A 15,989-nucleotide genomic window follows, 5' to 3' on the forward strand; every position below is an offset into this window, starting at 1 on the left:
AGGAGAGTGGTGAGAGGCTGGAATGGGTTGCCCAGGGAGGTGGTTGAGGCCCCCTGGCTGGAGGTGTTTGAGTCCAGGCTGGCTGAGGCTGTGTGCAGCCTGCTCTAGGGTAGAGTGTCCCTGGGCATGGCAGGGGGTTGGAACTGGCTAATCCCTGTGGTCCCTTCCAGCCCTGACTGATTCTGTGAATTCAAGGCTGTGAGGAAAGTGTTCCCATTAGGAAATGCACATGACATAATTTGTTCTTGAGCTTTTGCCTTTGAAGAACACTGAAAAGCTTTCTTCCTGTGTGTTTGCTGCTCTGGGTGCTTACACGCCACTGATGATGCAGGCTTTTCTAAAGAGGAAACAGTCACAGAATGATGGAGGTTGGAGAGGACCTCTGGAAATCATTGGAGTGGGCTGCCCTGGGAGGTGGTGGAGGCACCATCCCTTGAGGTGTTGATGCCAAGCCTGGCTGGGGCACTTAGTGCCATGGTCTGGTTGATTGGCCAGGGCTGGGTGCTAGGTTGGACTGGCTGAGCTTGGAGGTCTCTTCCAATCTGGTTGATTCTGTGATTATATGAATTAGTCCAACCCCTCTGCTAAAACAGGCTTTCCTGGAGCAGATTGCACAGGAATGTGTCCAGGTGGATTTTGAAGATGCCCAGAAAAGGATTAACTACTGCTAACAAGGAAAATGTTCTGTTTTTTTCTTTAGAGAAACATGGATTCTGCAGCTGAGGGAAGAGAGGAAGGCATTTCAAAGCTACCTTTTATGCTAGGATAAGTCATTCTCCTCAACAAAGCCAGCATGGGGTCTGGAGGTGTCTTATGAGGAGCAGCTGAGGGAACAGGAGTTGCTTAGATTTGGGAAAAGGAATCTGAGGGGACATCTACTTGCATTCCACTACCACCTAAAAAGAAGTTGTAGTGAGGGGGTGGTTGGTGTCTTCTCCCTAATTACAAGTGATAGGATGAGAGGAAATGTTCTCAGGTTGCACTGGAGAGGTTTCGGTTAGGTAGTCCCTTCCAACCATGACCGATTGTATTACTTGAGTGCTGGCTACAGAATCTGAGCTTGACTCCTGAGAGTATCACAGAGTTGTAGTGTTAGAAAGGTCCTCTGGAGATCCTCTGGTCCAGCCTCCCTGCTAGAGCAGGTTGCACAGGAATGTGTGCAGGTGGGTTTTGACAGTCTCCAGAGAAGACTCCACACGCAACCAGGCTGGATAGCCTTGTCCAGTGCCCCCTCCACCCTCCAGGTAAAAAAGCCTGCCCCCAGCCTGGGCTGTCAGCAGCTGCTCTCAAGTTTCCGGTGTGTGCTGGCATGTTGGTGGTGTGGAAAGCCTGAGGACAGCATTTGCTTTGTCCCCAGGAGCCTGTGTCCCTGCAGTGTGGGAGGATCTCAGCCAGCTGCGAGTGCTCCCGGGCAGCCAGAGAGTGGCATGTGGTATACACAGGAGTGTGTGAACTCAGTCAAACTTCACAAACAAGGATAAGAGCAGAGCCGGGACACAATCAGTGCTCAAATATAGCAACTCAAGGTTTCTGGAGAGACACAAGTGAAACAGCCAGGCAGAGCAGGTGTCGCAGTCTCTGTGGCTTTCACTTCCCATTGCCTTGGTCTCTCAGCAGTGAAGCTGGTGCTGGCCATGTGGCCTGATTTAACCTAAGAGCAGTAATGTAGCCCTTCACAGGCAGCTTTGTTGCTATGCAGGACAGAAAATGTACTGTGCCCTGCATGGTGGCATGACCTGGTGCCATGCAAGTCCCTCACTTCTGGCAGAGTGGCTACAGCCAGCCCCCACCTTCTGCCCATCTCCAGTGCTGCTGCTGAGCCAGCTGAGCCTGGTCCCAGCCAGCCGTTTGGTGCAGCCTCATGGCTGGCTTATGGACTGACGGTTGAGGAACTGTGCTGCTCTTCTTCACAGCCCAGCATTAACTGGCAGGGCTGGAGGTCCAGGGACAGAGCCAGCTCCTCCTATCACAGAGATTGCAGTGCCTGAGAAAGGTTTGGTGGATCAAAATAAAGGTCTGGAGTTTTGCCTCTAGAGCAAGGCTAGGCAACTGGAGGTCATCTAAATACTGGTAGATGGGCTTCCTGCAGCCCCTTCTTCAGTGAGGAGATGAGTCAGATTGCTTTGCAGCACTGCTCAGATTCAACTCAGCTTGGCTCCTCTGTCAAGTCTGCCTACAGCTTTTGTGTGGTGGGAAGGTTTGTGTTGGTGAAGCCAACCAAAGTGGCTCCAATCTCTCACTCCCTGGAAGATGTTATAGCGAGGATCACAGCTGGCCAGCAGCCTTCTCAGCCCCGTGAGATGTGCTGCTTCAGCTTTCCCCGAGGAGAAGACTCATGGTAGGACAATGTGAACAGATTAAATGTATCCCTTCCCTGGTGTGCCTTGGTGTGCTGGCCTAATGTGGTTATGCCTGTGGTTGCAACCAGTAAACTGCTGAGCCTGCAGGGAGCTGCTGTAACACATGACAGAGGAGAGGTGGGCACAAGCCAACCTCATGAGGTGCAACACGACCAAGTGCAAGGTCCTGCACCTGGGTGGAGGCAATGCCAAGCACAAATCCAGGCTGGGCAGTGAATGGCTGGAGAGCAGCCCTGAGGAGAGGGACTTGGGGGTGCTGCTGAAGGAGAAGCTCAACAGGAGCCAGCAGTGTGCACTTGCAGCCCAGAAAGCCAAGCAGAGCCTGGGCTGCAGTAGCAGAAGTGTAGCCAGCAGGGCCAGGGAGGGGATTCTCCCCCTCTGCTCTGCTCTGCTGAGACTCCACCTGCAGTACTGCATCCAGCTCTGGAGCCCCCACGACAAGAGGGCTGTGGAGATGCTGGAGTGTGTCCAGAGCAGGGCCAGGAGGATGCTGAGAGGCTGCAGCAGCTCTGCTGTGAGCACAGCCTGAAAGAGTTGGGGCTGTGCAGGCTGGAGCAGAGGAGGCTCCCAGGTGACCTTCTTGTGGCCTTCCAGCATCTGAAAGGGGCTCCAAAAAAATCTGGGGAGGGACTTTTGAGGCTGTGAGGGAGTGGCAGGACTGGGGGGAATGGAGCAAAGCTGGAGGTGGGGAGAGTGAGAGTGGCTGTGAGGAGGAAGTTGTTGAGCAGGAGAGTGGTGAGAGGCTGGAGTGGGTTGCCCAGGGAGGTGGTTGAGGCCCCATGGCTGGAGGTGTTTGAGTCCAGGCTGGCTGAGGCTGTGTGCAGCCTGCTCTAGGGTAGATGTCCCTGGGCATGGCAGAGGGCTTGGCACTGGCTGATCCTTGTAGTCCCTTCCAGCCCTGACTGATTCTATGAGCTCTCTGGGTATCCCAGGCAGCTTGCATGAGGAGAGTCTCCTGTAGCAGTCTGTAGACTTGGACATGACTTGCAGTGAGGGAGCTGTGTGTTGGACACGGCCTGAGGAAGTGGAAAAGGAAGCCTATGGATTTCGGGCTCTCCTAGGGGTGGATCTAGGGCAGAGCTGGCTCATGCTCAATTGGGTGCAAAGGAAGACGCTCTCTGCTGGAGGTGTTGTGTGTGCTTGGCTTTGCTGTTGGCACAGCAGTGGCGAGGGGCAGCAAGTACTGTGGTCACCACGGCCGTGCCATGGCCTTGGAGGAGACGCCAGGCTTGCCGGGGAGCCAGAAGCCAAAGGGGGAACCTGCAGGAACAGGAGCCTTGTGGTTACACTGAAGCCAGGACTCCTGGGGGCTTTCAGTGTCATGGGAAGCATGTCCCTCTTCTGACCAGCTGGCTGCCGTGGCGCAGCAGGGTTTGTGGCTGGAAACAGCTGCTGTGTGAGTGCCCTTCTCAGGCTCCGAACGGCAGCTCTCGAGAGGACAGGGCAGCTGAACCGGGATGAAGCTGAAGGGCCAGGTGCAGCCTGCGCAGGAGCTGCCATAGTGTGCCAGGTGCTGGTGACGTACTGAGCCAGGCAGGGGGAAAAGGAGAGAGCAACCAGATGCGTCCCCTGCGTGCACACAGCAGCCCAGGGACCTGGCTGAGACCTGAGCCAGGTGTTTCCTGGGGTACATGAGCGAAGGGCCTTTTTTGCAAGTTACTTTGATTTCCTTCTTCCTCGCATGTCATGCTTAAGGACAGCAAGGGAAGGGGAGCTGCCTCTGCCCCTCTGAGATAAGGACTGTTCCATTGCTTTCCTGCACTTCTACACCCTGCCAAATGATTCTTGCCCCTGGTTTTCTGCTGTGACCCAAGCACCAGAAGCTTCAGGCTCTGTGACTGGCAGAGAGCACATCACACCAGAGCTCTGCTCTATATCCTTTGGTCTCCATCAGTCACTGTGGTTGCCTGCAGCCGCAGGGTTTGCCGCAGGCACGTGGAGGAGACTTGCACCCAGGCAACTGGCTGGCTTGAGCAAAAGTCTTTCAACAGAGATGTCATTTGATGCCTTCAAAAAGCTGGTGGTTGCCTTGCAAGCAAAATGCCACACACTGGTGAGATCCCACACGTGCTCCTGTCTTCCCTGGTTCAGCCTGGTGATGGATCAGCTCACCATCTTGGCACTAGCTTGGTGCCTGCTGCCAGAGCAGTGGCCTGCAACAGGGTCTGTGACTCATACAACAAGTGCTCCATGCATGGATCTTTAGTGAACTGCCTGTGCTGTTCCCAAACCTGAATCCAGTCCACTGTGTGCCTAGTGCCACACATACTCTGCTCGTGCTCATCTCCATCCCATCCTGGGGAGCCTGAAGCTGACGGAGTGGTTGGGTGGGGGAGGATGTTCCTGGAGGACCAATGTGTGGGTGTACCTAGAGAGCAGCTTAGGAAGCTTTTGAGCTGTTCATAGTCCATCCCAGTAACCAATCTGATAAAGTGGTGCATGCATTCCCTGGAAGCACTTGCTCCTTTGGAGAATATGGACTGTGTGGTCTTCCCAAAAGGTCTCTGTGATGCCATGAGGGATTGTGCCCCTGTCTCTGAGCAGTGTAGTGCAGCAGACAGTAACGTGCTTGCTTGGCCAACTCCTCTGTTTTGCATCAGGGAGAGGCTCTTTGAAGTGTTTCAAAGACATTGGCAGCTGTGGATGGCGGCCGTGGTGCATCTGATAGAGTCACAGTACTGGCTGAACCTCATGGCTGCTCTGCCCCATGCCAGGAGCCAGTCCTCTGGTGTTTGCATCTGGGCCAGCACACGGTGACTCTGGAAGCTGCCTCTCATTTTTGCAGGGGAGCCAGGACTGGTGCTAAGGACATGTCATAGCTCTGACCCTCGTTCAGTGGCCTGAGAGCTCTGCAATGCAAAATCTCTGCAAGCCAGTGATCCCTATGAGGCAGCACGGGCTGGAGACACAGCAGCGAGGTCAGACTAAACATCAGCTGCTTGCAAGGTTGTTGATGTTTTCTCTTGGAGGAAAAGGACCTGGAGAAGGCAGTGAGGCGAGGTTCCATGCCAAGATGAGACCCCTTCTCCAAGCACAGCCTGTTTGGAGAGACCCTTTGTGCATGCCTCTGCCCGCTGGCTGCGCTCGCTGCCCTGCCACACGTCCCCAGCCTTGCGTGGCTGGGCATTTATCCCGGAAAGGGGGAGGCACAGCAAGCCTTGAGCTTGTGCTGTGCTTTGGGATGCTGCAAAAGCTGTGTCCCCGGGGAGACGGCACCTGCTCAAACCCCTCTCCTGAGTGCCGGCAGCCGGCGCTATACCTGCACTGCTCTGGCCGTGGCACTAGCCAGACAGGTGCCGGCTGCTGAGCATGCTTGCTGCTGTCGGCATCGCTCCTGCCGTGGAGGCTGCGGGGTGGGTTTTACTGGAGCATGTGCTCCTAGCCTGGGAAATTAGGACCATCTGTTCAAGAGGGCCAAAACCTGTGTTAAACATGGGTCTACTGAGCTGCTGCGTGCTGTTTCCAGGATGGAAGCGGTTGGTATGATCACGGCAGCAGAGGAGATGCTGGGATGTTGAAAAGCAGCCTCTGCTTGGGCTTTTCTCTGGCTTCATGTGCTCAAAGGACTGCTGAGCCTCTCAGAACCAGTGCCAGCCACTGTTCCAGAGCAGCTGCCTGCTGAAGGGAGCAGAATCTGGGGCTGAGAAAGGTCTGAAGCAGTTGCTTGTGGCTCTGCAGCGCTGCTGGGCACTGCTCTGCATGGAGCTGTCATCTATTTGCAGTGGTGCTTCTAGGGCCTGGGCCCAGTGGTCTGGGAGCTTGGAGCAGGAGGCTGGATGAGGCACTTGGTGCCAGGGGTTAGTTAATTAGAAGGGTTAGGTGGTACGTTGGACTTGATGATCCTGGAGGTCTTTTCCTACCTGGTTAATTCTGTGAACAAAAACTGCTCGTGGTGCTGTCATGAGAGGTGTCTGTCCCTGCACGTGGTGCTGTCATGAGAGATGTCTGTCCTTCCAGCTGTGCTTCAGACAGTTCACAGTAGCACAGGATGGTAGGGGTTGGAGTCAGAATCATTAGGCTTAGAAAAGACCCTTAAGTCCAACCACAACCCAACTACCACAACCACTAAACTATATTCTGATGTGCCACACCTACATGCTTCTGGAAGACTTTCAAGGACAGTGATGTCAGCACCTCCCTGGGCAGCCTGTTCTAATGCTTGACCCTCTTTCTGTGGAAAAAAAATCTTCCTAACATCTGCTCTAAACCTTCCCTGGCACAACTTCAGTCCATTTCCTCTCATCCTGTTGCTAGTTACTTAGGAGGAGAGACCAATGTCAGCCTCACTGCACCCCCCTTCCAGGTAGTTGTGGAGCACAATGAGATCTCCCCTTCTCGAGACTAAGTAACCCCACTTCTCTCAGCTGCTCCTCGTACACATGCCCTCCAAACCTCTTCTCTGGACACACTCCAGGACCTTACACCGTGATGCTTAGAACAGGCCTCACCAGGGCTGAATCCAGGAACACAATAATTTCTCTGGAAGGGACTTCCAGACATCATCTAGTCCAACCTGCCTGCTAAAGCAGGTTTGCCTAGAGCAGGTTGCACAGATGGTATCCAGATGGGTTTTGAACACCTTCAGAGAGGGAGACTTCACAATCTCTCCATACAGCCTTTTCCAGTGCTCCAGCACCCTCATTACTAGCCTAATCTAGAATCAACATTGTCTTTAAGCTTGCTAATCTTAATCATTGCCCTGGAAGGCTATGAAGTATTCCTGCCTGCAGTTGTGTCTCTTTTCCTGGACTGGAACCTCAGCAGCAGTTCTTCTCCCCTTGTACCACAGGAGGGAAGACTTCAGGCTGGGCTTTACTCTTCCTTGGTTCCTCTTCATAGAATCATAGAACCAACGAGTTTGGAAGAGAGCTCCAAGATCATCCAGCCCAACCTAGCACTCAGCCCTATTCAATCAACCAGACCATGGCATCCAGGCTTTGCTTCAACACCTCCAGGCACGGTGACTCCACCACCTCCCTGGGCAGCCCATTCCAATGCCAATCACTCTCTCTGACAACAACTTCCTCCTCACATCCAGCCTAGACCTCCCCTGCCACAGCTTGAGACTCTGTCCCCTTGTTCTGTTGCTGCTTGCCTGGCAGCAGAGCCCAACCCCACCTGGCTACAGCCTCCCTGCAGGGAGTTGTAGCCAGCAATGAGCTCTGCCCTGAGCCTCCTCTGCTGCAGGCTGCACACCCTCAGCTCCCTCAGCCTCTCCTCACAGGGCTGTGCTCCAGGCCCCTCCCCAGCCTTGCTGCCCTTCTCTGGACACCCTCCAGCACCTCAACATCTCTCTTGAATGGAGGAGCCCAGAACTGGGCACAGCACTCAAGGTGCTTCCTCTTGCTCAGGAACCAACCAGTAAAGACCACATGGCCTGGTACTAAACACCACAAGGCAGAATGACTAGGAAAGAAACCCAACCCTCAAGCCTGTGGCCCTACACTGTCTGCAGATTATTTTACAAAAGACCGTGTTAAAACCCTTTGAGAGTCCAAATAACTGTCAGTTCATTCCCTTTCAGCCCCTTTTGGCTGGCTCAGCTGAACACCCTGCTGGATTCGTGAGATGACGGCACTCACTCCGCAGGAGACATCCCAGGCTGCAGTCAGTGCTTGGAGATTTTGCTGAACAGATCTTTGCTTCTCCCTTGTTTGTTGCCTCCAGTGGTTTGCCAGGTAAGGCTATGAGTCCTATGGGCCTTGAAAATGGTAGGCTAAAGCTTTCTGGAAGCCTCCACCCAAATTCCATTCTGTTTGCAACTTGAAAGTAGTAAAGCAGTAAGAAGAGCTGCTGTGCCAGTCTGAGCCTAGCTGGGATATTTTAGTGAGGGGAATGAGATGCCAGGCTGTGAAAAGGAAGCAGTGGTGATGGCTGCTGCACTCATAGGCTTGCTGAGATGGGTAAGAACAAGAACACAAACAGACATAACAGAGCTGCTCTGTGCCTCTGGCTGCCTCCCTTTTCTTCCTAACCTGCCAACTCTCGAAGCTACCCTGAGCGTAAGGCAAAGTCTGGGGTGGCAGAGGGGTGGGAAGGAGGTGGCAGGGTGGTTGGGATCCCCTGCTGGGTACTCTGGTTTCTGGGAGGGCTGCTGTGTTTCTGTATCACTTTTTCACTTGTCTGTGTCTGTCTCTAGCTGTAAAGTGTCAATACCTGCTTGGGTATTGTGCTAAGCTGTACATAGAAAGCTTCAGTCTTTCATTTCCAGCTCAGCTGAGTCTAGTTTGGGGGATTTCATAGGAGTGGGGGGGCAGGTCACACACAAAACATCACAGCTGCCTTTCTAACCCACCTGGCAAGGTGTAGGAGGAAGGACAGTGGCTTTGGGGAGATGGTTTGGGGGTTTTGCTTCTTTAGAAGTAAATTCAAATACCTGCAGCACTGGCAGGCCTGGGATGCTTGGGTTTGTTTATTTGTTTAGGAAACCAGGCATTTGTTTCTCTTTTTCCCTGGAAGACTTTATCCAGTACTGGTGGTGGTGTAGGATGTGGATGTGATACAGCCCAAACGAGGGGAAGGAAAAACAACAGCACCTAAAGAGGCTTGAAAGACTCTGTCCAGTAGTGGAGGCGGTGTAGGATGTGGATGTGATACAGCCCAAGGGAGGGGAAGGAAAAACAAGAGCACCTAAAGAGGCTCCACAGATATTTTAGTCAATCAAATGACTCAAGATGTACATGTTTTATGTGGAGCAGCCCCGTGTCTCCAGATGTCTGGCAAGTGGTGGGAAGCATTTTATGTGAAAATTCCAAGAGCAATTGCTGATACTGCCAGCAATGAGCAAGGTTTCCATCTCTGTTTATCTCACCATCTTCCTGCTGGAAAGAGGAGAGAGGCAGGAAATGCAGGTTGTGCAAAGAGAACCCAGTTCAGGCTTGACCTCCAAATCTAGGAGTAGAAGGCCCAAAACTCGAAGCTCTTCTTGTCTACCTTGGGGGTTTTACAGACCAGAAAGCAAAAGTCCTGCAACAAAGTCCTTGGTGGATCAGAAGCTCAACAGGAGCCGGCAGTGTGCACTTGCAGCCCAGAAAGCCAAGCAGAGCCTGGGCTGCAGCAGGAGCAGTGTGGCCAGCAGGGCCAGGGAGGGGATTCTCCCCCTCTGCTGTGCTCTGCTGAGACCCCACCTGCAGTACTGCAGCCAGCTCTGGGGCCCCCATTCCAAGAGGGCTGTGGAGATGCTGGAGAGTGTCCAGAGCAGGGCCAGGAGGATGCTCAGAGGCTGCAGCAGCTCTGCTGTGAGCACAGACTGAAAGAGTTGGGGCTGTGCAGGCTGGAGCAGAGGAGGCTCCCAGGTGACCTTCTTGTGGCCTGCCAGCATCTGAAGGGGGCTCCAAAAAATCTGGGGAGGGACTTTTGAGGCTGTGAGGGAGTGGCAGGACTGGGAGGAATGGAGCAAAGCTGGAGGTGGGGAGAGTGAGAGTGGCTGTGAGGAGGAAGTTGTTGAGCAGGAGAGTGGTGAGAGGCTGGAGTGGGCTGCCCAGGGAGGTGGTTGAGGCCCCCTGGCTGGAGGTGTTTGAGGCCAAGCTGGCTGAGGCTGTGTGCAGCCTGCTCTAGGGTCGGGTGTCCCTGGGCATGGCAGGGGGGTTGGAACTGGCTGCTCCTTGTGGTACCTTCCAGCCCTGACTGAGTCCATGATTCTAAATAAAACTTGCACACAAGCACGAATTCCTGTGACCTTTCAGAGAGCAGAAGATACTTTTGTCACCCCTGGGAATGATGATGTGAGTGGCTGACTCGCTCCAGAGCTTGTGCCCTTTTTCTACCTGGGGATCATGCTTCAGCTTGACTGATATTGCTTGTAGCTTGGGAAAGATTGCAGCCTGCCTCAGAAAACCTTCTGCCCTGTTTGACCACTGCCTTTGCTCAGCTGAGTGGCTTCTCAAAACATGAATGAAGCTTTTGCTGCTAAAGTTGTGCAGAAAAAAGGAGAGAGTGCTGCATTGGTGCTCAGGCCACACCTTGAGTGCTGTGCCCAGTTCTGGGCTCCTGAATTCAAGAGAGATGTTGAGGTGCTGGAAGGTGTCCAGAGAAGGGCAGCAAGGCTGGGGAGGGGCCTGGAGCACAGCCCTGTGAGGAGAGGCTGAGGGAGCTGGGGGTGTGCAGCCTGCAGCAGAGGAGGCTCAGGGCAGAGCTCATTGCTGTCTGCAGCTGCCTGCAGGGAGGCTGTAGCCAGGTGGGGTTGGGCTCCGCTGCCAGGCAAGCAGCAACAGAAGAAGGGGACACAGTCTCAAGCTGTGGCAGGGGAGGTCTAGGCTGGATGTTAGGAGGAAGTTGCTGGCAGAGAGAGTGATTGGCATTGGAATGGGCTGCCCAGGGAGGTGGTGGAGTGGCTGTGCCTGGAGGTGTTGAAGCCAAGCCTGGCTGGGGCACTTAGTGCCATGGTCTGGTTGGTTGGGCAGGGCGGGGGGCTAGGTTGGACTGGCTGAGCTTGGAGCTCTCTTCCAGCCTTGTTGCTTCTATGATTCTTGGTCTTGATACAAAGTGGTAATTGCATTTGCTTGAGCAGCAATCTTCTGGAAGCTTGCCTGTCACAGGGCCTGTGTGGTCTGTTCTCACTGCACTCCTCACCTCAGTGCCTTGCTGCAGCACAAAAAGAGACTCCCTGGGCACGACTCTGGCAAATGGGCATGGCCTGTGTCAGGGTCACTTCTATCAAAGGTAACGTCTACCAAAGCAATGATGGAGCAGCAGCTGCTCTGCTTCCCTCTGCCTCAGCCCTGGTGCTGCTTATCTGGTGCCAAACCACGTCCCTCAGAACCACTTCTCTGCGACTTTGAAATACCTCCCTCTATGGGGTTTCAGCCACCTCCTTGGTGGTTTAAAAATGCAAAATATTTACAGTCTGAGAACAAGAAAAACATAATTGTGCTAGTTTCAAACTAGCTGGAATATTTTGGTGAGAGGAATGAGATGCCAGGCTGTGAAAAGCAAACAGTGGTGATGACTGCTGCACTCATAGGCTTGCTGAGATGGATAAGAACAAGAACATAAACAGGTAACAGAGTTGCTCTCTGGGCTCTGGGGCTGCATGAACTCCCCTCTCTAACCTGCCTTCTTCTCACTAAAGTACCTGAGCTAGGCTCAAACTAGCACACTGTGTGTGCCAAGCAGCACTGTGGGTGCTGTGCCTTCTCAAGCAGGCAGCAGGTGGGCGTCTGTCCTGACGCACCAGTGTGTTAGAACACAGCAGCTTGCACAAGGCAGGACTGAGCCCAGCTTGGCAAACCCAATAAGCCAGCCTTCTGGGGCCCTGGGAAACAAAGCCCCTGTGCCACGTCTTCCCTAAGGGGCTGAGAGGTGTGCTGCAGGCACTGCCTTGTCCTGTGCAGGCACTGCCTTGTCCTGTGCAGGCACTGCCTTGTCCTGTGCAGGCACTGCCTTGTCCTGTGCAGGCACTGCCTTGTCCTGTGCAGGCACTGCCTTGTCCTGTGCAGGCACTGCCTTGTCCTGTGCAGGCACTGCCTTGTCCTGGGGGGAGCAATCCCGATGTTGCCCCTGTCCTCCCTGCCAGTCCTCCCTGTGGGAGGTTACTCAAGTGTGTGGATGAAAATAACTTGTATGTCCCAGTTTATTATTCCTCCTAAGCGGATGAGAGGGTTGGAGGCTGATCAGAGCAGAGGATTCTCCTGGTGAGTGCATTCTTCAGAAGCTCGTGTGGGCTGCTTCTCATTAGGACTTGTTACAGAGCCAAGAGAAAAGAATATTTCTCTCTGAATTAATGTGCATACCCCTCTACTGCTGTCCTGGAGCTGCTACAGCTGCTCTTCCCTTGGGATTTGCCAGACACAGCAAAGCCCCTGCTATTTAGACTGCTTGGTGGTGCTGTCAGCTGGAGGTGGAGGGCTCTGAGCAGTGTGAGCTCCCCGCTGTGCAGCTCTGCCATGGCCACAGCACCCATCTCTTCTGTGGTGCCCAGGTGCAGGCACATGCTCCATTCACAGAACCCATGGCACATCAAAGCATGACTGAAATGCCCAGGGAGATGCTTTCTCTCCACCCAAAACACCTCATCCCAAAAACTTCCACACCCACCCTGGAGTACTGCATCCAGTTCTGGAGCCCCCATTCCAAGAAGGATGTGGAGATGCTGGAGTGTGTCCAGAGCAGGGCCAGGAGGATGCTCAGAGGGCTGCAGCAGCTGTGCTGTGAGCACAGACTGAAAGAGTTGGGGCTGTGCAGGCTGGAGCAGAGGAGGCTCCCAGGTGACCTTCTTGTGGCCTTCCAGCATCTGAAGGGGGCTCCAAAAAATCTGGGGAGGGACTTTTGAGGCTGTGAGGGAGTGGCAGGAGTGGGGGGAATGGAGCAAAGCTGGAGATAGGTAGGTTTAACCTGGCCGTGAGCAGGAGAGTGGTGAGAGGCTGGAGTGGGTTGCCCAGGGAGGTGGTTGAGGCCCCATGGCTGGAGGTGTTTGAGGCCAGGCTGGCTGAGGCTGTGTGCAGCCTGCTCTAGGGTAGGGTGTCCCTGGCCATGGCAGGGGAGTTGGAACTGGCTGCTCCTTGTGGTCCCTTCCAGCCCTGACTGATTCTGTGATTCTAAGAGTCTGGAGTCAACATGTTCAGTTTAATGATGATGGTTTAAAGCCTGCACCAATCTGTGCTGTGGGATGGGGTGCTGCTGGAACTGCTTGCCACCTCTGTGATCCTTGCTGATTGCTCCAGGCTTGTAGTGTATTTTCTTGGGATACCTGATGGAGCATTGACTTGGGCAGGAGATGTTGGAATGGCTGCCCAGGGAGGTGGTGGAGTTGCTGTGCCTAGAGGTGTTGAAGCCAAGCCTGGCTGGGGCACTTAGTGCCATGGTCTGGTTGACTGGCTAGGGCTGGGTGCTAGGTTGGACTGGCTGAGCTTGGAGGTCTCTTCCAACCTGCTTGGTTCTATGATTCTATGTGGAAAAAATAAGAAGTTAACCTTGATAAAGATTATCTGCTTTCATTGCTAGGTAGCAACCCAAATTAAGTTGATTCTATGATTCCATGATTCTATGAGTCCCTGATTCTATGATTCTATGTGTGTCAGACCAGGCTGATACCTTCCATCTGAAACCTTTGCTGCTGACTCTGCAACACTCTGTCCCACAGTTTTTTACTGTTTCTAGTTCTACTGCTTGCTGCATCTCTGATCATCCAGCATCAAAAACAACTCCCACCCAACAGCACACACTGACATACTTTTTCAACCCAAGTGTTGGAAGGGTGTTGTGCTTTGAGCCCCTCGGAAGTAGGCCAACAGAGCCTTTAAATGATGGCAGAATCAAGCAACCTCAGGGTCTGAAGTTCTTTCTCCACTCTTCTGTGGAGTGGAACATGTGAGTGGGCACTTGCTGGGCTGGTTTAGTGACTCTTTTGGTATCTCCTGTTGATGGTTCATTGCTGGGTCATTGCATTTTACAGAGGAAGTGGCCTAAAGACGTTCAGGAACTCCCAAATCCACAGGGGATGTATGCAACTCTGAGGGCAGTGTTTAGTTGCTCTTAGTCTGTTATTGCTGCTGGCCATGAATAGGATAGAATAGAATAGACCCAGTTGGAAGAGACCTCCAAGCTCATCCAGTCCAACCTATTACCCAGCCCTGTCCAATCAACTAGACCATGGCACCAAGTGCCTCATGCAGGCTTTGCTTCAACACCTCCAGGGACAGTGGTTTGTTTACTGTGGATCCACCTGCCCAGACTGTACACTTCTTCTTGCATGCTCTTTGCCAATTCCCTTGTGTTTGCTCCAGCAGGGCCATGGTGGCTGAGCACTGCTTTACTGAAACCCAGCACAACGAGATCCATCACTGGGGATGCTGATGGATCAGTGAACCAGAGACCAAGCAGAGCTAACAAATGCCAGCCAGGCATTTCCTTCACTGCCACTACTCATTTAGTCAAGGGGTCATGTTGTACCATCCCTTGTCTTGTGACAATGTGTGTTAGTCTTTGAAATGCAAAGCCACCTTTGAAATCTTCTTCCTGGGCAGACAGGCTCACAGCTCACAGGATGTCAGGGGTTGGAAGGGACCCAAGGAGATCATCCAGTCCAACCCCCTGCCAGAGCAGGACAATCCTATCTAACACAGAGCACAGAGGAACACATCCAGACAGGCCTGGAAAGGCTCCACAGAAGCAGACCCCACAGCCTCTCTGGGCAGCCTGTGCCAGTGCTCTGGGACCCTTCCAGTGAAGAAGTTCCCCCTTGATAGGGTAACACCTTACTTATGAAGACGCAGATCTGTTTGGATGATGTAAACTCAGCGTTTCCTGCCAAGCTACTTGCAATGCCTTGGTGTCTCCAAGTCGTTAGAGCAGCCAGCTGCTGTTCTTAACCTTTTATATTATGTGAGTTGTGAGCTCCTTGTGGTGCAAACCTTCTGGTGAGAACTAGAAAGAGGCTTTGCAGCACCTCTGTGCTTGTGTGAGCCTAGCTAGAATGTTTTGGTGAAAAGAATGAGATGCCAGGCTGTGAAAAGGAAGCAATGCTGATGGCTGCTGCACTCATAGGCTTGCTGAGATGGATAAGAACAGGAACACAAACAGAGATAACAGAGTCACTCTCTGGGGCTCAACCTCTCTAACCTACCATCTGTGTGGCTAATTTTTCTGCTTCCTAACCTCCCTGACCAAACCTCCAAGCTGCCTTGAGCATAAGGCAAAGTCTTGGGTAAGGTAGAGGGGTGGGAAGGAGGTGGCAGGGTGGCTGGGAGCCCCTGCTGGAGACTCTGGTTTCTGGGAGGGCTGCTGTGTTTCTGTATGGCTTTTTAGCTTCTCTGCCTCTAGCTGCATAGATTGTAAATACCTGCTTGGATGTTGTGCTAAGCTGTAAATAGAAAGCTCCATTCTAGTTTGCAGCTCAGCTGATCTCCTCTGGGTCATTTCATAAGAGTGGGGGGGCAGGTAACACCCAGATCCGCGCAGCCTGTCTCTCAGAAAGCAGTCGATGGACAGCGCTCGGGATGTGTTTGGGACGCGCCCCTAACCCCGGTGCTGGTTACTCATTGATACATCTGTCTTGTTTCATGCAGTGTTGCTCTATCTTAGGTGTGAGTTTGTTACAGTGCCACAGAATGGTGTAACTGTTTCAGCTGGAAAGGTCCTTTAAGATCATCAAATCCCTTTGGTGTCTAAGTCTGCCAGGTATGCTGCTAAACCGTCTGCTTTAGCACCGCATCGTTGCCTGTGTGTGACCGGCAGGGGTTGTGCCGCTGTGCTCAGCACTGGGGTGAGGCCATGCCTTGGCACCAGGGCTCAGTTTAGGGGACTCACTACAACAAAGACATTGAGGTGCCAGAGTAGGCCTAGAGAAGATCAAAGAAGATGGTGAAGGGTCTGGGGAACAGGTCTTGTGAGGCTTGCTGAAGGAATTGTTTAATCTGCAGAGAAGAAAGCTCAGGGGAGACAACCTTGATTTCTGCAGTCCCCTGCAAGGGGGTCATAGTGAGGTGGGTATTGGTCTCCTCTTCCTAATAACAAGTGATAGATTGGGAGGAAATGGCTTCAGGTTGCACCAGGGGAGGTTTAGGTTGGACAGTAGGAGAAATTTCTTAATGGAAAGGGTTTTCAAACACTGGAAGAGACTCCTTAGGGAGGTGGTTGAATCCCCATCCCTGGGGGTATTTGGAAGATGCAGAGATGTGGTGGGAGTCCCTA

The 15,989-nt window shown here is 53.1% G+C and overlaps 1 protein-coding gene across 1 annotated transcript in view; it reads right to left on the reverse strand.

Annotated features, from left to right (window-relative positions):
* Positions 1-3,549: 3,549 nt before the first annotated feature.
* GDAP2 (ganglioside induced differentiation associated protein 2) overlaps positions 3,550-15,989 on the reverse strand; it is a 46,042-nt gene continuing 33,602 nt past the window's right edge. The window contains 1 exon segment of the mRNA XM_064143928.1: positions 3,550-3,884. Coding sequence (XP_063999998.1) covers positions 3,550-3,884 — 335 coding nt within the window.

Source organism: Pogoniulus pusillus, chromosome 5 (assembly GCF_015220805.1).
Source record: "Pogoniulus pusillus isolate bPogPus1 chromosome 5, bPogPus1.pri, whole genome shotgun sequence".
Taxonomy (NCBI): Eukaryota; Metazoa; Chordata; class Aves; order Piciformes; family Lybiidae; genus Pogoniulus; species Pogoniulus pusillus.